Raw genomic sequence first — 20,566 nt, forward strand, 5'->3', positions numbered from 1 at the left:
GAACTCAGTCTATATTTGCAGGGTTTGCGTGTTAAATATGTGTGAAACAAATGAAACAAAACACAGCCCTGGGTATGTTTTTGATGAGGAAACAACCAGGAAGCCCGAGGACCAAGAAAAATGCTCTGAAGGCCACATTTGGTGTACATTAGAGTGTACAATTACAAAAAATGTCCACATTCTGACTGTAGTTTTCCTTCTTAGCTTTCCTTCTTACATTCACACTGCTTGATTAATTCTTCTTCATACTTAGGGCCCCCTTGTTGACAATTCAGTTCAATTTGCGTTGATTACAAACTGTCATGTCTTAATTTGAAAATCAAAATGGACTCTACAAATTAGAAGTTCAATTTTTAAAAACTATAAAAACCCGATTTGACATACAGTGTGTTTTTATGTTTCATCTGCACAATATAATTTTAATAAATCGATTATCCTTGAGAAAGTGATAGAAATGTGATCAAAATGTAGTACAGACCACAATACAGTAATTCAATTTTTTATACCAAAAAATACCCCTGACATTTTGATAGATATAAGCGTCATTTCATCATAATATCATCATTTACATAAAAAATATTTTCCATGTTGGTGAATTGATTAAATTTCACCTTTTAGAACCATACTCCTCGATCCATATCCTTATTCTAACTGAAGATTTGTGCAGTGGAGGGGAACGCTAACGGCTAACGCTGATATGGGTGTAATTTTTAAAAATGATGATCCTGATAAATGAGCTGGAACAGATGGAGCCGTATTAGAAATCACATAATACATTCAACAGCAGCCATTAGCACAGCCTTCATTTGTCATTGATTGGGTGTCGTTCTATAGCTCAAGACTTAAAGCTACTGTTCGGGGTGTACTGTGGTCTGAAGGAAATGCGAGATATTTTTATTAAAGCTCCAAGATTACATGAAATTGTCTCTTATGAGCTTTAAGTCATGCTAGAATGTTTTGTCTTTTACCTTTCGTTCAGTAGAGATCGGCAACTCTACGGCTGAAATGACTAAAATGATTCTAGTGAAGGTGCATGGAGTTTAAAAACACAGTGGAGCACTTCCAGTATTACCACGTGACATTACAAGGTGCAATAGAGCGTTTTCTGTTTGAGAGAAGAACTAAATATGCAGGGTTTGTGTGTTCAACATGTATGAATGAAACAAAACACAACAACAGGTATTTTTGCACTGGAAACAACATTATAACAGATCAGAAAATAATGGGCCCTTTAACATTAAAACTTTCATATATTGTGACTTTAGCTACAGACATTTCGATTTTCTGCATAAATTATTGTTGTCACCAGTAATATCAAAGTCATTGTGTACATTTAGAACTGCTCTTGACTCAAATACTAGACAAATAGCTGGCCGAGGCAACGCTAAAACAATATCAAACGAAATAACTGCTCATAGTGACAGCAGTGCTTAGAAGCCGTCATGCGCACAGCTTCATTCCTTGAGGCAGTCCTGATATGTAAATGTTTATAAAGGGCTTATGGAGGAAATGTACAGTATGTGTTATGTTGATATAGATTCTTAATTACCACTTCAGAGAACAAAGTCGTACCATTTAAGTTTTTCGCTGAAGGACGGGTCAAATGCAGAGGATCACTAATCATAATCACTTTGAGTCAAACATACACACTGTAGAGTCGGGCTGGGTATCATTAAGAAGTTGCAGATACATCGGCCACGATATGATACGTACCTCGATACATAGGCCACGATACGATACGTACCTTGATACATAGGCCACGATACGATACATACCTCGATACATAGGCCACAGTGCTATACATATCTCCATACATAGGCCATTATAAGATACATATCTTGATACAGAGGCTAAGATACGATGCATACCTCGATACAGTGCACTTTCGATTTGATACGATATATATAAATTGATTCGATATGGTTCAGTGAAAAATAAAGGCAAAATAATGGCTGTGATACTAAAAGTCTTTGTTTAACCACTTCTTGTGCAAAGTGCATATGAAACACAAACAATTTAATCATCAAAACTGTGAAAATATCAAACGTGTGAGTAAACGAGTCTTTTTACACTAAACAAGCAACATAACTGTAGCGCTGTAACAAAATAATTTAGTAAAATATACTAAAAATACTCTTGGCGATATATCGATACAGCAGTCCGCGATATCGATACTGTATCATCACATTAAACGATGCGATATATCGATATTGCGATATTTTTGCACACCCCTAATGTAGAGACTATTCATTCATTCCATACTTGGTAATGGTAAGCTACTATTTATTTGATTTATTGATTTATTTTAATTGAGCATCAGTTTAAAAAGAAAGAAAAAGGATTGATACCGATATTTATTCTTTAGCTTTAAGTATCTGTTGATATCCGATAATAACCGATACCAGTGTAGAGACAGAAAATGACACTTATTTCCTTAGAACACAGTGAACTTATTACACAATACGTCTTCTAATAGTGTTATGTAACTGTTATTTATTCTTCAGATAACTAGTGAATAAACAAACATTATGAGACGTTCCAGGCCAAAATCAGTGTGGAAATAGTCTTACATCCAAATAAAGGCCCCACAAGGATATCGACTGAAGCCTTACCATGGAATCGATACTGCAAAATTGTCTGTATTGTTGGGTTTTATATGTAAACATCAAATCCTTGTCTACCATGTCGTCATTTTTGCCCACAGACGCTCTCCTGGATCAGATTTCAGTTTACGGGTCCTGTATACTCCTCGCAGGTGCACACCGGCCCCTGCCCTGGTCCCTGTCTGTGCACCGAGCGACAGGAAACTCCATTCATTAAACATCAAACCACTTCTCCTCTATCTGCGGTGGACATGACAGCCTGCCAACTCGCCTTCCCAAACTACAAGGGGATTACATATGGAAATGCGTTTTGACAGACCGACATTTGCGAGGGATAATCTAACAGGGGGAGAGATCTGGACCGCAAAGCATGCTGGGAGAACTTGGGGTATTGTTATACGGGGGTGTTAAGGAAGCTCGTTTGGAAATGCGAGCAGCGTCCCGGAAGAAAACGTAATCCTTTGGTGACAAGCTTTTGATCTGATCCCAAATATTGTACTTGGAAAGTGGAGATTTTCTTTTAATTAGATCCAATGTTTATTCAGTCTTGTCATGTACGCTGCTGGTTCAGTTGTGACAGTTTTTTAAAGGAATCGGTGAGTCAAACTTGGAATAATTATGATAAGCAAAGACTCCTGCTATCTAAATAAGGAAAATTATTTTAAAACAGACAAATAATCATGTATGTTTTGATTGATAATGCTTCAGATTTCACAAATTCTAAAATAAAAATAGTACTTAAAGGGCCTATATTATGCAAAATTTTACTTTTGTGAGATTTAAAGCATGTCATCTCATCGAAAACATACCCAGACTCTTGTTTTGTTTCATTCACACGTTTGAGTAATTGTTTATTATTCGTCTGTCTACATCTCCAAAGCTCAAAGTGCTCTGTTCCACCTTGTGATGTCATGAAGTGGAAGTTTTCAAGATAACTTTTCTTTAGTAGAAATAGGAAATTCTAAGTCTGAAGCTTTCTAAATGGTTCTAGTGAAGTCTATGGAGTTTAAAAACATGGTGGAGCATTTCCTGTATTACCACATGACATCACAAGGTGGAACAGAGTGTTTTCTCTCTGAGGGAAGAACTCAGTCCAAATATACAGGAAAATAGCCACACACAAAAAAAACTATATAACAATATAGATTAGATATAGATTTTTAAAATTATTATTATTTTTATTATTATTATTTATTTATATATTTTGAGTATTCTTTTACAATAGAAATTATAACATTCATGACATCATAGCAGAAATAACAAAAAAAAAAAAAATATGGCCCAAAAAGGAGTAGGAAGAAGAACATTTATTTAATCTCACCCCTCACACAATTCACAAATTCTAAAAATAAATAAATAAACCAAATTATCTTATCTATTTTTGCGTCTCTGTAAAAAGTATTTAATTGGCAGTCTTAGAGCACTGCATGACAAATAATGCCTTGATAATGATTTTATAAGGATTTTATTTTATTTTATTTTAAATCAGAACAGATCTTGCATCCCTAATTGAAACACCTTTGGGATTTTAATCTCTGCATGGTTTATTGTTATAATTCCTCCCCAAAGCAAATTGTTCAATTGTAGCTTTAAAAAAAAAAAAAATTAATATCTTAAATTGGCTTTGCTCACTTTCCCTCATGCAGAAGAGTCAAATCTGTTTTCTTAGTAAATAATAAAACCAGTTCTTGAGGGTAATCTTCAGTCAGACTCCATGTGCTCTGTCAGCATCTAAATATGTTGCACTTTTATTTGCGAACCCTAGTGAACATAACACTGGTGCTCTGTTTGCATGCTAGTAGTTTTTAGTATTTGTGAGACATCCAAACTCAGCCATATCCCCCGAAATATTGTGAAAAGCGCTTATAAACACGTTAGACGCTATAGGCATTTGGACCACTGTACAAATTTTTTTTACACCCCTTTTACAATTTACTCTGACGATTAAACTCCTCTGCTTTTGTCTCAGTTGATATTTTGCAAAACTTGTCATGATTAACACACAGAGAAAAGTATTACACATAAGCTACAAGAAACAATCTCGAAAAGGGAGTATGGGAGGCACAGACAAACTGCAGTCTCAAATATGAACGTACATCATTTTTTCTTCTTCTTTGCATCACACAGTCTTATCCTCAAACCGCCTCCCCCTCCTCCTGTGGGCTGAGCTCTCATAAATATTCCAGCAGACAGCTGAGCGCGCACCCTCCCAAATGCTTTTATTAAATATCGATTTGATTTGCAAAAGGCCAAATGTTTGCGAGGTTAAATAAATGTCATCTTCTCATTTCAGTCCAGTTTGTGACGTGACATTTACTGTCTGTACACAGCAGAGTACACAACAGAGATGTCTACTCCAATACTGCCTTTTCAACTTTGGGAGAATGAGAATTAATTTTGAGAGATCTTTTCAACATGGTATAAAATAATTTTCTGCATTATTATTTGGAAACATATACTTTTTTGAGTATTTAGGTTTAAAGGTGCATTGTGTGACTCTTCTGTTGGAAGGTCTGTCAAACATTTTTCTTCATGGAGATTGCTTTGTCTAGAATGTTTCACAGTATGGTAATAGCCCTTTTTTTATCTTCATGGAGACCAAACCAGGGCAAGTAAACCTGTAATTGAATAAATGCAGGTTTAATGATGTACTGTGGAACATTTCAGACAAAGCAATGACATATCCACACAAATAAGCAGGTGACGGATCTCTACCCAAAAATCTACTAGTTACTAGTAAACTACTAGTTAGTTTTTTCCATCCATCCATTTTCTTTCCCTTATCTGGGGCCAAGTCACGGGGGCAGCAGGCTAAGCAGGGAGTCCATGGCTTCCTTCACCCCGGGCATTTCCTCCAGCTCCTCCGGAGGGAACCCAAGGCGTTCCCAGGCCAACCAAGAGACATAGTCCCTCCAGTGTGTCTTGGGTCTTCCCCGGGGCCACCTTCCAGTGAGACATGCCCAGAACACCTCCCGAGGGAGGCGCCCAGGAGGCATCTGGAACAGATGCCTAAGCCACCTCAGCTGCTCCTCTCGATGTGGAGGAGCAGCGGCTCTACTCCGAGCTCCTCTCGTGTGATTGAGCTCCTCACCCTATCTCTGCCCACCCGCCCTGTGGAGGAAACTCATTTCAACTGCGTATCCGCATTCTTGGCCTTTTGGTCATTACCCAAAGCTCATGACCATAGGTGAAGGTAGAAATGTAGAGAGCTTGAGTACTCAAGCCTCAAAATCAGGAAAATGCATATCCAAATACAACAGGTTAATGAATTTAGTTAAGTAGAGATTGACAATTCCAGAGCTGAAATTACCCAAGTAATTCTAGTGAAGGTGAAGGTGTATAACTTTAAAAACACAGTGGAGCACTCCCTGTATTACCACAACAACATCAACAAGGAGGAGTATTTTCTGTTTTGTTGTAGAAAAGAACTCAGCCTCAATATACCGGGTTTGTGTATTAAACATGTGTGAATGAAACAAAACACAACTCCAGGTCTGTTTGTGATTAGGAAACATTATAACATAGATCAGAAAATAGTGGAATATGGGCCCATTAAAGCAGCTCTACTTTCTTCTTTTTTTTTTATAACATGTTTTTGTCATTTTGCCCACTTCTACTTTTTACATTTATGGATTCTAGACGTATTCTGGTCAATCATTATTAACCATGACTTATTTGTATGTGACTTGAAATTCTGTAAAAAGACACTTGCAATGTTTCTGTCCAGGAAGGGCATCCATATAAAAGCCTGAGCGTATGACCCTTAATATCCACTATAGCATTTGTAGAGGCCATATTCCCCGCTCTCCACTTTGTGTAACATCTCTTTACAGTGTCCCTCCCTCTCCCAGCTCACTATAAGCTGTAGTGATGGAGCCTGATGCTGCTTGTGAGAATTGCTTGTCAACAGCAGTCGTGAGGAATAAGGCATTGTCAGACAACAGCCATCTCCAACCGCCTCCGTGTGGGAAAACCCAGCAGCCATTAGGGACGTACACAAAATGTGCACTACTCTAGCTCACTCTTTCTCTCCGTTTTTATCCTTTTCTCTCGCTCACTCTCTCTCCCTCCCTCCCTCGATCTTATTCTCTCTTCCTCGTCTGCTTCTCTTTTGGTTTTCTATCTCCCTTTGCCTTTATCCTTTTCTCTCTCTCGCTTTCTCCTCCTCTTTATGTCTCCCTCCTGCTTAATCCTTCTCTCTCTCTCTCTCTCTCTCTCTCTCTCTCATTATCTGCCCTGCTCTCTCATTCTTCTTGTTTCTTTCTCTTTTAACCTTCTGTCTTTCTCTTTCTTTCTCTGTCCATTTCTCTCTCGTTCTCTTTCTCTCTCTTCCCCCTCATCTCCTCCTCTTTTTGTCTCTTTCCCTCATCATCATTCTCTCATTTTCTCTGTCCCTCTCTCTTTCTCCTTCTCCCTGTCTCCCTCCCTTTGTATAATTCTCTCTCTCTCCTCCTCCTCCTTCTTTTTATGTCTCCCTCTCTCTTTATCTTTCTATCTGTCTTTCTCTGCCCCTTTCTCTCTCTCTTATTCTCTCCCTGCTCTCTCATTTTCTCTCTCTGTCTTTCCTCTTCTCCTCTTTCTGTCTCCCTCACTCTTTATCTGTCTCTCTCTTTTATTCTCTCCCTGCTCTCTCATTTTCTCTTTCTCTCTCATCCTCTCCTCTTTCTGTCATTCCCTTTTAACCTCCTCTCTTTCTCTCTCTCATTCTCTCTCTTTTCCCCCTCATCTCCTCTTTCTGTCTTCTTCCCTCTTTATCTTTCTCTAGTTTTCTCAATCCCTCTCTCTTTCTCACTCCCTCCTTCTCTCACTGTCTGTATACTTCTTTCTTTCCTTTCTCTCTCTCTTACTGTCCCTCTCTCTCACTCTCTTTCGCTCCCTCTCTCTCTTCCTCCTTCCTTCTCTATCTCTTTCTCATTCTCTTTGGGGGGTGCTGCTCTGTCTCTGGTAATAGTCCATCTCTGGGAGTATTTTGTGAGCAGAGGTGAAACCAAATGTCATCCCACGTTCTGTACGAGTGTTGTGTTTAGAGCTGAGGTGGATATACTGTATGTGGTAAAAATACCTGGTTTTATTAAACAGATTTTGTCGTGTAGTTGGATAAATACGGGGTAATGGATCCTGATATAAATATAATGCAAATAAGTCCGTGTACCATTCGTTCTTTTGAATATTAAGAATGAAAAACAATAAAATGGGAAAACAGTTTGTTATTTCATTATTCTGTTTAGTGTCAAACAAAAAAACAGATTTCAATCTCAATTTCCAATATTTAATTTAAAGTTTATTTCAATTTAAAGACCAATCAAAAAACAGTTATCGTGCCTATTTTAATTTTGATATTTTATTCTCTCTGGTTTATTTGCCCCGGAAGTTCTGCTGCTAGAAGGACTTACCTGAAAAACCGTTGTCCTTTTCTTTCATAGCGATGCGTTTACGTTTGCGTCTTAGAAAGTCATTGTTGAACGCCATGACGAGAAACAAGAAGCAGCAAGGTGAAAACTTCTTTGTTCAGTTGACGCTGAATTCACACACGGCGAGTTAAGCAGCAGAACGTCCGAGGCAAATAAACTAGAGAGAATAAAATATCAAAATTGAAATAGGCACCGAGATTGTTTTTTGATTGGTGTTATTTGAAATAAACTTTACATTAAATATTGGAAACAGAGATCAAAATCATTTTGAAATAGCAAACTGTTTTCCCATTTTATTGTTTTTCGTTCTTAATTGAAATCCAACTGAACGAATGGTACACGGACCCAAATATCAGAGTTTTTCCCAAATATGTTGTAATAGACACTATAGAATTGGAACTTTAAAATAGACAAAAATCTTATATTTAAATACTTTTTTTAAGCAGGCCTATTCTGCTAAATTGACTTTTTACCACTCTTAACCATCTTATAGTTGTTTCCCCGCACCATTTGCTCACCCAAAGCTGGATTTGGATTTGGATTTGGAGGCACATACCCACTGCTCTGTATTTACTTCGTTCTCCAATTGTATTTTCTTTCATGTATTGCTGCATATTTATTTTGGTGCAAATGAAAACTAAATCTGCTACTCGCTAGTGTGATCTGTGTCTATCCATCGGAGCTGTGGACTTTTTGTTGTTATCCCATTGGGTATCGCAGTTTTCTAACGCGGAACTCAGTGAATTTGTTTCTTTTAGATGAATATTGTGATTTTAAATGTCTAAATGATAACAGAATGATTCAAGGTTGTCACAGATTATAACTATAGACCTACTCGTACCTTCACATATTGCTTAGTCCAATCACAGAATAACGAGTCGGGACAGGGCAGCGGCCAAAAAGTAATTTGCATAAGCGGTTATAATTACTTTTTTTCATCCATTTAACATCACTTTGACTGCACTGACTATCCCCCACCCTCCACCTTTTGTCGGGAGTAGCCTGCATAGTGCAGTGGTCCGTGGGTGTCTCAGTATCTGCAGCCAAACCAGCCCAGAGCTCCACAAACATTAGACCAATCAATTACCCCTCCATTATCCCCAAACGAGCCCGCGCCGCACTGACTCGAGTAATTACCAGCCACAGCACAGCGTTTTACACAGACACATAATGCCCTGCGCTTTCTCTATTAATTCCATTTGTTTATCATAATCCCTGCATGCTTTAATTGTGTCCACGGCGAGAGGAAGCGCTTTCGATTTGGGTTTCGGCTGATTGCGTAAGACTTCAGGTTTGGTTTGTTTTTCAAAATATTGTAAATGCTGGATACTGGGACTTGAATTTAAATGTGGTTTCCCTGGTTTTGAAGGTTGAATTTTGAATACATGTTTACAATTCATTACATGGATTTTTAAATTTCAAGATTTTTGTTTTTGTGATGATGTTACTACTTACTTTCACTAGATTTCTTGAACAAATTATACATTGACACACATCAAATTTCAAATAAAAAAGCCACACACATTCACTATACCTATCAGTACATAGGTACAGTGAATGTGTGTGGCTTTTTTATTTGAAATTTGATTGGAATTGATTTTGAACATGATTTCAGAAAAGCGTTTGTAAGCTTCTTTAATACCATACGTGACTTTAAAGGTGCATTGTGTGACATTTCTCGTGGATGGTCCGTCAAATGCTTTTCTCCATGAAGATGTTATTGCTTTACCTGGAATGTTTCTTAGTATGGCATTAAACATTTCTATCTTCATGGAGACCAAACCAGACCAAGTTACAGGTTAGATCTGTGGAGAGGTGACCCCGCACAGCCAGAATGCCTGTTTTTCTCTGTATTTTTGAGCTATAAAACCAGCTGTAATTGAAGAAATGTAAGGCAGAATAATGATATATCCATAGAAACAAGCAGGTGACTTCAACGAGAAAGTGCACCTTTAAGTAGTAGGTTTGTTTTTGTACCATTGCATAATTCTGCGATTAAACTTTTTATTTTCCCTAGACATAAAGGTACACTTTTAACATTCCTTCATAACAATTAAATAGGCTATACCTGTTTGTTTTTTTTCATTGTATTAAGGTTAAAGCGGTCTCTTAAGGTCAAATTGTGCTCTCTGTGTCTATTGTTGGCAAACCAGAAGTGCACATGACCAAACTTTACTCTGATTTTGAAATTTTGAAATGGACTGCTGCAAACAATTTAAAATAAACTAGTTTTCAAGGACCCATATTGTTATAATGTTGTTTCCTCATCACAAACAGACCTGGAGTTATGCAAAACTTTAGGAGGCAGGAGTGCTTCTTGGATATACAGAGATTGTGCAAAATTATCCTTTTATCTGCCTTGTGGTATTAAAGGCTTTTAATTATTTTGTATATTTGAGTGCCTCAGCTTTTACAACTTTATATCTGGAGTTGTGTTTTGTTTCATTCACACATGTTTAACACACAAATCCTGCATATGTAAGTATATAAGTTAAACACTTTGGGACATCAAGTTGTAATACAAGTGCTCCACTGTGTTTTTAAACTCCATATACCTTCACTAGAATCATTTGGATCATTTCAGCGCAGGAATTGCAAATCTCTACTGAACTAAAGGTAAAACGTAGCCTCTAACTTGAACACTACAACTTCATCATGACATCACAAGGTGGACCAGAGCATTTTGAGGTTTTGAGATGTAGACAGACTAATAATAAAGTGTTACTCAGACATGTGTGTGTGAATGAAACAAAACACAACTCTGAGGTAACAGCGTCATAACAAGACTTAAAGCTCACAAGAATAACTTCTGTGTAAATGGCACCTTTAAGACTTTAAGACGTGATCTAATTCTGATAGTTTCTTTTATCACTATTTCACGATCAAATTACCCACCTGCCAGATTTACACGTCTCTCCATTTTACCCTCCTCTGTCTGCACAAGCTGCCTTCAGATCCACGCTACGATCCAACAGCATGACGCGATGTTACAGACAGCCACTCCTCAGCCCGCTCCCAGCACCCAGGACCCTCGCTGTGTTCCAAATGTGACAACGCGCCTACGATGAGCGATGACAATACACAACCAACATGGCGCCCTGCATTGTTCCTGCCCGGGTCCCTCCTGACAGGCGGATTTCCAAGACAAGGAGGAGCTGGGAGTTAGGAGCTATGAACAAGGAGAGAGGAGATCAGTGAGGGGGGTACGCGTCAGCAAGCCCGGGTTCGTGTGAGGATGAGGGTTAATTGTCACTTTATGCCAGGGTTTAGTGTGATTTCTACCTGTGTATTCGGAGTATAGGAGGTATGGGAGAAAGGTGCGTATAGTAGAAATACAGGTGTTGGTTTGGTCGTTGAAATGTGTTTTGGGAGATTGTGAGGAAGCAGAAGTTGTTTTCTGGAGCTACGAGGTCTGATTTTGTGATATAAAGTAGTCAGGATTAAAACTGGGAATCACAGGGTCCCTCAGGATTCGATCCGACACTTACTAGGGATGTAACAATAACCTAAATATCGTGATATCGTATCATCAAAGTTACAGTAATATCGTGGACCATCACAATATATCGAATTACAAGTCTCTTTGCTTAAATGAAGAGTTATGGTGCAGCAATAACTAAAAAAAAGACAGAGGGAACTACATAGACCATGATCCTTTGCTCCATTTCAGTGTCGACTATGAAGAAATAACAGTTCTAAGCACTTTTAGTTAGTCTTAGTTCTTCTTTATGTCTTGTCAAGGCATTTTAAGAGGAAAAAGTAGCATATTTACAGTTTTGTTAGTCTCCACAAAATATCACAATAAATATCATACTGTGAGATGTATTTTGTGTAAATATTGAGTAAATATCGTAAGAGATTTGGATAGTTTTAGATCTCTTATCCTGTGCCTCCCCTCCATATCATGAGCTTTCCCATGATATTGCAATAAATATCGTACCGTGAGGTTCATACCGTGACGATATCGTATTGTGAGACGTGGATATCGTTACACCCCTACTCGATACATGACTCGATACATATTACACATGATATAAATAATTTTTTTAGGAACCAAATCCATTTTTGCAACGATATTTCTTTGTTAAACCACTACTTGTGGAAAGTTAATATGAATCAAAACAGTCATCAAAACAGCAAATATGTCAAGTGTGTTGCCTTGGATCCAGAATATACATTTCTTAAATACTTAATGAAGATGTGAGTCTGGTCACTGGTGAATCTCTCAGTTTTCAAATCCACCTGATTGACAGGTGGATTAGCCAATCAGGGACATGCATGGCACTTTGTATCAGAAAAAAGAAAGCAAGAAAAATATATCAGAGGGGGCTTAAAAAATGAAAAAAGTCCCCAATTTTTTCAGAATCAATGAGCGAAACTTTGTTAATCTTCGGTGCGAGAAATTTGTAAATGAAACTTGACCAATGAGATCCTTTGTTTCACATGCATCACTGAGAAAAACTAATCTGGACAATCACATTTGACCGAGTTTGAGAGCCAACAGAGGGTGTAGGGCCCAGACTGATACCAAAAATACAGCAATCTCCAACCTTGAATAACGACAAATGAAGCAGTGCATATCACAAACACATAATGCAAACCTTGTGTGAAAAAGTGCACATGAATACAAACTAATTCTGTAAAAAATATCTTGAGGAGTGGGGTCTCAAATCACCTTTTTTACACAAAGGGCTATAGTCTCTGTGCCCAAATTTTAACCACATTTTTGACATTTTGAGTCGGCACCAAAAGGGAAGAAACAGCTCAGTAGTGCTACATATACTTCAGAGGGTGTTCTGAGCTTTGCATCCAACTCTTGCTTCTTTTTTGGCCTTCATTTTTGGGGGCTCAGGGCTCTTTTTTTTTTTTTTTCAAATCTGGCAACCCAGCACCCAGCTTCTCTCCTCACCAACTCCAGCCCAAAAATGGTCACTTCCAACACCGCAGACTCCACACTTACCTCCATACGCTATCTCCCTGGACTTCTGCATATCACAGCATCCAACGTCATATTTCATAGACGCTCCGCTTCACTTTATTTGACCCCGAGTCTCGCTTTTTTCCTTCCCGTCAAAACCCATTCCAAGCGGTGACCTTTTCTCCGTTTAGACTGATGCAGGATGGGTCACAGCCAAGTTAAATAAACACTTTAGCTGGAACTTGGCTGCCTTGAATCAAATCATTTTGTGGATACGGGGAGTTTTTACCTTAGCGTTTGACAGTCTAGACGTTTTACGAGATCGGAAAGAAATGCGGCGGTGGTGATTTTGTGCAAATTTACTCCCTTTCTTTGTACTGATAGTTCATATTTACGCTCTGTTCCTCTTTAATGTCGGGGCATAAATTTGGGCTTTTTGGCGAGTAGCCCATACGGATGGTTTTTGTTACATGAAGTAGTATTATAAATTGCAAATTATACAGCTATTATTTTTTACAGATTTGCTGTTTCTGTTTCTTTCTCAGAGACCGTTTTTCTTCATCGTCTTTCTTCAAGGATGGCAGCTTTGACGATTGGGCTACTTTGTTAATGGTGCACTGTGTGACTTTTTGGTTGGTTGCTTGTTTCTATGGAGATGTCATTGCTCTGCCTGGAAAGTTCCACAGTATGACATTAAACAGCTTTACTCATATTTAGGGGTGTGCAAAAATATCAATATATCATATCGTTTTATGTGATGATAAAGTGTCGATAGCTTGGGCTGCTGTATCGATATATCGCCAAGAGTATTTTTTGGTATATTTTGCTAAATTATTTTGTTGCAGTGCTACAGTTTTGTTGTTTATTTAGAGAAATCAAACTTGTTTATGCAACAAATTTGACATTTTCACTGTTTTGGTGATCAAAATGTTTGTGTTTCATATTAACTTTGCACAAAAATGGTTTAACAAACACTTTAAGTACCGCAGCTTTTAAGATTTAGGCTTTATTTTTACTGAACTGTATCAAAGCAATTTGAAATATATCGTATCGAATAGAAAGTGCACTGTATCGTATCGTGGCTTATGTATCAAGGTATCGGCAACTTCTTCATGATACCCAGCCCTGCTTATATTACAGGTGGTATTTTGACTGTGAGCAGGGTCGCCTTTCCACAGATCTGACCTGTAACATGGTCTGGTTTAGTTTCCATGAAGATAGAAAGGTTTAATACCACACTGTGACAATCATTTTTCTTTACACAATTTTTAAGTTACCTATATAGAAGAACAACTTAAAAGAGGCAACTTGTGGTTTGCTGTTTTTTGTATTTTGTATTTTTGTTTTGCCTTTTTGCCTTTTTTATTTATTAATTGTTTAATTTCGGCATGTTGCCAAATATCTTATGGCTCTCAACTAGACCAAATCTTATCCTCCAAATATAGGTGGTTGGTTCAAATTAATAATGGAGAGAATAACATTTTCATTAAAGCAAACTGTAATTTTTTTTTTGTTACCACTTTGCAAAGATACCATATATGCTATTTTTATGTCTTTTTTTTTTATCTTGTATTTGTTATTTTGTAATGTTTGGTATGGTATAGCGAATAAATTCAATAAAAATAAACTCTCCATATGCATTTTTAAACAAATCGTAATCTTTTTTTCTACTTTTTAACCAAAGAAATGACCTCATGCATGTTAAAACTATAAAGTGCACGGCTACGTTACAAGGTGAAAACGCGCCTCTGTGGGATAAAGCTGTGGAGGTTGGGGTTTTCGCAGCTCCTTTCCTTGTGTATTTATGAGGTGGCTGCAGCGCTTACCTTGTCATGCCGTGTGTTAGCGTGTGGAGGAGTGAAGGGAGACGTGGAGGCAGAGGTGGAGGGGAGGGGCTCTCGTGTGTGTTACAATAACCAAATCGGACAGGCTGCGCGGGACACTTGACTGCGTGGGGGGGCAGGTCTGATGGGGTCAGGGCTCGGGGTTTAACAGTGACGAGGTGAGAGACGTGTGAGAGTCTGTCTGTGTGTGTGCTACGTGTAGGTCTGTGTGCGGTGGTGTTTGTGAAATGGTGAAAAGAGCAGATCAATATCCAAGAATGTGACAATTTTACATTTCCTGAGTAATTTAAAAACATGTGTACCCGTTTACATATCTGTCGTCCGATAGTTTAGATGGATAGAGATGCCGCGATATAGCTTTTACCAAGTTGTTTTGAATTTACAAAAAAAAAGAGAAAGAAAGTTTTGTGCTTTTTTGTTACAAAGTACAAAATTATGCATTGCAGGGGTGTCAAACTCAAATTCACAGTGGGCCAAAATTAAAAACTGGGACTAAGTCGTGGGCCAAACTGAATATTTATTGAAAAATTTAATCAACATCTGCATGTTTTCTCTTCTTTTGAGATATGTAACTTTAAACCTTTTCTTATTAAAATAAATGTTTAATATAGTTTTGCTTAAACACTGAATCCAGAACAAGCAAAATATAAAATAGTAACAACATTTTAAATACATAATGTCTCTATAGCCTATCTGTAGCGGGCGGGCCAGCTTTAATACATATTTGATATAATCTCGTGGGCCAAATATAATTATATTGCCGGCCAAATTTGGCCCCCAGGCCTGAGTTTGACATGTCTGGTGTATTGTTTATGGCAAAATGTCTCTAAGTAAAACTAATATTTTTGCTTCTAATACTTTTAAAATGTCAGTTTAGTTGCCATAATTTAAAAGAAATAGGACATTTAAATATTGCATAACAACTATTATTACAGTATATACTTTATAACTGTATTCGATTTTGAAATAAATAAAATTGCTTGATAGGAGAATCTTGTTTTGTAGGCCTCACAGGACAGCTATATTTTTTTAATCAGTTTTAATCTTGGTCTAAGAATCAAACCTTCACATTATGCACCCATTTCTCTTTGTGCAGTACCACCTCCCATCATGCACCGCTCCCCTCTACCTCCCAGCGCTCCTGTGGCCATGCCCTTTGACCTCTCCCTCTCGCCCACACCCTCTGGATTTGCATTTCCACTCCGCTAACCCTCCACGCTGGGCCAGAGCCAGGCAGGACAGCAGGCCTCTTTCTCACCCCTGTACCCCCCCTCCTCCTCGATCGGCCCGTAGACCCCCCATAGACCCTGGCTGCACGCTGGGGGTAATGCACCAAAAACATACCATTGTCTCCAAATTAACAGCCTCTCTCTGACTAGTGTTTCTAAACTGCATGTGGTCAGTTCAGTCAACACAACAAACCCCATAGACAATGATTGACATATTATGAAAAACTACTTTATATCTTCACTTTAATAAAATGTTAAGTACTGTAAGTAAGTCGTATTGAAATGGATGTCCTCCTTTTGAATAGTTTTACTTCAGAAAATGGAAGCGAGCGAGAGTTGTGCTGCAAAGAATGGCAAGGGAGACCTCTAGTGGAAGACGGAGTAACATCGAGTCGTTTGTGTTGAGTTTTTGTAAAAGATTGAGTTTAAAATGCTACAGTAACTTTAAAAACCTAAGTCTGTTTTGCTCTATTTATTTTTTAGTATGTGTTTTAAATGAATTCATCTTATTTAGTTTAAAAGAGTGTTTTGGTTCTGAAATGGTGGCTCAGTGAACTTTATCTTTCTCTGAGAAATGTTATCAGAATTTCCAACGTTTTAAATTATTATTATTGTGAGAATCTTTCACAAAGGTTTTGCGACGGGTGAAGTAATAAATGAGTAACTGTTAATATGAATTTGCATCACTGGATTTCAGATATCTGTCTTGTTTATCAAACGTGTCAAGTAAAGTGTATTGGATTTGATGTTCACTATCACTGAGATTTTGTTATTTTAATATGTATTTGGTAGGGCTGAAATTAGATCAAATTAATCATGTTTCTTTTTCTCATTTTTTTCTCTTCAGTTTTATTTTGTCTTACTGAAAACTAATAAAAATGGATTTCAATATACCTTTCTTGAACATAAATAAGACAGACCTTAAGGTGCATTGTGTAACTTTTCTCTGTAGAGATGGTTTTGCTTTGTCTGGAATGTTTCACAGTGTGGTGTTAAACTTTTCTATCATCATGTAGACCAAACCAGACCAAGGTACAGGCCAGATCTGTGGGGAGGTGACCCCGCTCACAGTCAGAATGCCTGTTTTTCTAGGTATTTTTCACCTATAAACCCACATATAATTGAATAAATGTAAAGTAGAGCAGTTCAGTATCATACTGTGGAACAAGAAGGTGAATGACCAGAATCAAAAGTTACATAATGCACCTTTAGACCTAAAAAAAAATTGTCAAATCCGTCCCAAGTCTGAACTGTGCCACATCACAGCTGCTAATTTGGATCATGTGTCTCTCAAATGCGGAAACTCTCCTCTTAAATCATTTACAACAAAATAAAGAACTTAAATATGAGTCTGGTGCTTCGATGAATGATTCTGCAGAAATCCACGCTGTTTCTCAGACCTCTGTGATGGTTATTTCCCTCTTTTAATTTAGCCGCCATGTTTGTTTTTACCCAAACAGTATCTCTGATTGGTTAATCTGTCTGTCAATTAGGGAGATACAGTATGATTTCTCACACACTCGTCTTTGTAAATTTTTCTCAAAGCGTGTGGTTCTGGTGTGCCAGGTAACCAGACCACATGCTTTTACTGACATTTGACTGATTGGCTCTAGATCTCTCCATTAATTGCTCTTGCTCAACCCGAATTTTAATTTTTTGCTTTTGAAATAAACACCTCTGGCATTGGAATACAATGAACAAGTTCAGCTCCGATCAGATCTATATTTTCTTCTGCAGCTACACACTCTCCCTATAGCTCCACTGCGTTTGTCAGCTTTGTCAGACATCTTGTTCCTCACCCTTAACCTCTCTCCCTCTTCTCTTTCTCCTTACAGTTCTGAGTATCCGTGGAGCCCAGGAGGAGGAGCCCCCAGACCCTCAGCTCATGCGTCTGGACAACATGCTGCTGGCCGAGGGGGTGTCAGGGCCGGAGAAGGGCGGGGGATCTGCGGCGGCAGCGGCAGCAGCAGCGGCCTCTGGGGGGGGCCCCGGAGCGGACAACTCAGCGGAGCACTCGGACTACAGGGCCAAGCTGTCCCAGATCAGACAGATCTACCACACCGAGCTGGAGAAGTACGAGCAGGTGAGCAGCAAACAAGTATGTCACTATAAATAACAATACAAAACAAAATGGTTGACATAATTATACCAGGGATATTCTTGTTCAGATGTAAACTGGTCTAGTCAAAGTGGTCTACTCTTCACTTTGGTCCACAGTAGAGTTTCCATTACCCATAAACACTAATCAATACTACAACTAGATACTCATTTGAACAAGTATTGATACTATAAAAGTGCATAAATAGATTGAAATTTTAGCATTCTTGAGTAGTTTTGGGGGGGTCTTGCTCTTAATCCTAACAAAGACCATCTTGTAATAAAAAATACTATTATATAAATGTTGAAAATAACATTCTATTTTCCACAAATCTGTTATTTTTGTATCATTGTGGTATCAATTAGCCAGGCTGGTGCCACCTAGTGCCTCCACTCAATTTAATTTCTCTCCAACGACTAGGTCAGGAATCAAAATACAATAAACGCTTCGCAAAAACCCCGGAAGTGCAAGTTCAGGTACCAGCCATTCAGCGAAGAAGAGTCATATATTGAGTGTTATCAACGAGTCCCGAGATCAAGGATTTACAGCCAGAATAAAGAGAATGTTTGGTGAATTTCATCATATGGAAAGATGTTATTGCCCTTCTTCCTACGGGATTTGGGAAAAGCTTTATATACCAGTTAGCCCCGTTAGCGCCGCATTACATACGTCACGACCAAATAGCAGCGATTGGTTAAATAAAAAAAGTACCCATCTACCGTCGAGCGAATGAATTCTAACACTGCAAGGTCAGACGGTTTCTACAAAGTGAAACCGGCTGATGAATCAGGCATGGTATTGATTCCAATAGTGAGCCGTTCCCTGTTCAAAGTCAAAATTTTAGTATTGTAACAGCTACACAGCATCTTTAAATGTCTATTTGTTCTGAGTCCTTTAAACTCGACTCATGTTAACCATGTTGTGTAATGCTTTTCAAAATGCTCTGCTCCACTAGTTATAAAGTGGCTTTCTCCACAGTGTGCAGTGTTGTTAAAGTCCATACTCTTCACCGACAGTGGCTGACTCACTATTCTAGTGCTCTGATTCTCTTCACAAACTGTTTAGCTCGCAGCTGTTGTTTTTAGCCTTATGTAAAATGCTTAGGCCTGCTGCTGGCTACAGTGTTTTTCACTGCATAATGCTGTTGTCACTGTTAAAAAAGCTTGATACCGACCACAATACCAATTTTTATGTCATTTTTAACACAATATAATAGTTTTGTATATTACCATGTGGGTTGTTTAATGCTAGTCCTGATATAGATCAACATTAAACTTTTCAGGGAAGGTCCAACTTGATTTTATTTATGTGATTTTAGTGTACTAGTTAGTATCAATTAAGTTTTGTTTGTTTTTTTGCACAACCCTACTGCATAGAAATATATATTTTTAAAGATGCACTGTGTAACATTCAGGTGGATGGTCCGCCACTTGCTTGTCTTCATGGAGATATTATTGCTTTCTCTAGAATGTCCCACAGTATGGCATTAAACGTATTTATTTCCACAGAGACAAGGCCACAATGCCTCAGATCTGTGGGAATGCATGTTTTCCATAGTATTTTTGAGCAGTGAAACACCTGTAATTGAATAACTGCAACATAGATGAGTTTAATGCCATACTGTGAAACCTTTCAAGCAAAGTAACAATATCTCCATGGAAACTAGCTTGTCGCAGACCCCATACGTGAAGAGTTACACAGTGCACTTTTAAAGTTACAAAACATGCCAAGATGTCCAAAAGTACTCACTGGTATGCACAGAAGACCAAGTTCAAGTTCATCATTTGGATTAACTGCAATAAAGTAAAATCTACGTATATTTTTGTAATTTCTTTGTTTATTCTTATGACATATTTTGCGTTGTTCTTTTTTCCATTTTCTAGGCGTGTAACGAGTTCACCACCCACGTGATGAACCTGCTGAGGGAGCAGTCTCGCACACGTCCCATCTCGCCCAAAGAGATCGAGCGCATGGTGGGCATCATCCACAGGAAGTTCAGCTCCATCCAGATGCAGCTGAAGCAGAGCACGTGTGAGGCCGTCATGATCCTGCGCTCACGCTTCCTCGACGCCAGGTATGTGCGCTCCATCACAGGCAAGAGAGGGAGGGAGCTGCTGTCAACATGGCAACAGAATAGACAAACGTCACCTGAGTCATGAGGGAAAGACGACATAAGCTTCATATAAAAACACAGTTAAAAACACATCATAATAAAAGTCAACAGCTATGTGGCCTTTATTCAGAGAGGCAATGGCATTTGGAATTCATGATTTGTACTTGGAACTTGTAGTGCTTGCCTGATATTAACAGAGTGAAGGAGTTTTGGAGCGGGTGAAAAGAGCCCTCAGTGTTGTGAGTGGCTAAAAATATGGCTTATTGTTGGTCAATCACACAATAAAACATGCATAAATCTAAAATATGTATACACTGGCAAGAAATACTGAAAACAAATACTTCTAAGGC

The 20,566-nt window shown here is 38.3% G+C and overlaps 1 protein-coding gene across 5 annotated transcripts in view; it reads left to right on the forward strand.

Moving 5' to 3' along the window:
- Positions 1–20,566, forward strand: part of LOC110154791 (pre-B-cell leukemia transcription factor 1-like) — a 150,696-nt gene that overhangs the window by 102,413 nt on the left and 27,717 nt on the right. For all 5 annotated transcript variants that reach the window (XM_055165074.1, XM_055165073.1, XM_055165075.1 and 2 more), the window contains exons 3-4: positions 17,841–18,088; positions 19,987–20,177. In XM_055165074.1, coding sequence (XP_055021049.1) covers positions 17,841–18,088; positions 19,987–20,177 — 439 coding nt within the window. The remainder of the gene's footprint in view (positions 1–17,840; positions 18,089–19,986; positions 20,178–20,566) is intronic.

Source organism: Boleophthalmus pectinirostris, unplaced genomic scaffold (assembly GCF_026225935.1).
Source record: "Boleophthalmus pectinirostris isolate CB_2022bp ecotype Guang Dong unplaced genomic scaffold, ASM2622593v1 HiC_scaffold_7, whole genome shotgun sequence".
NCBI classification, from domain to species: Eukaryota; Metazoa; Chordata; class Actinopteri; order Gobiiformes; family Gobiidae; genus Boleophthalmus; species Boleophthalmus pectinirostris.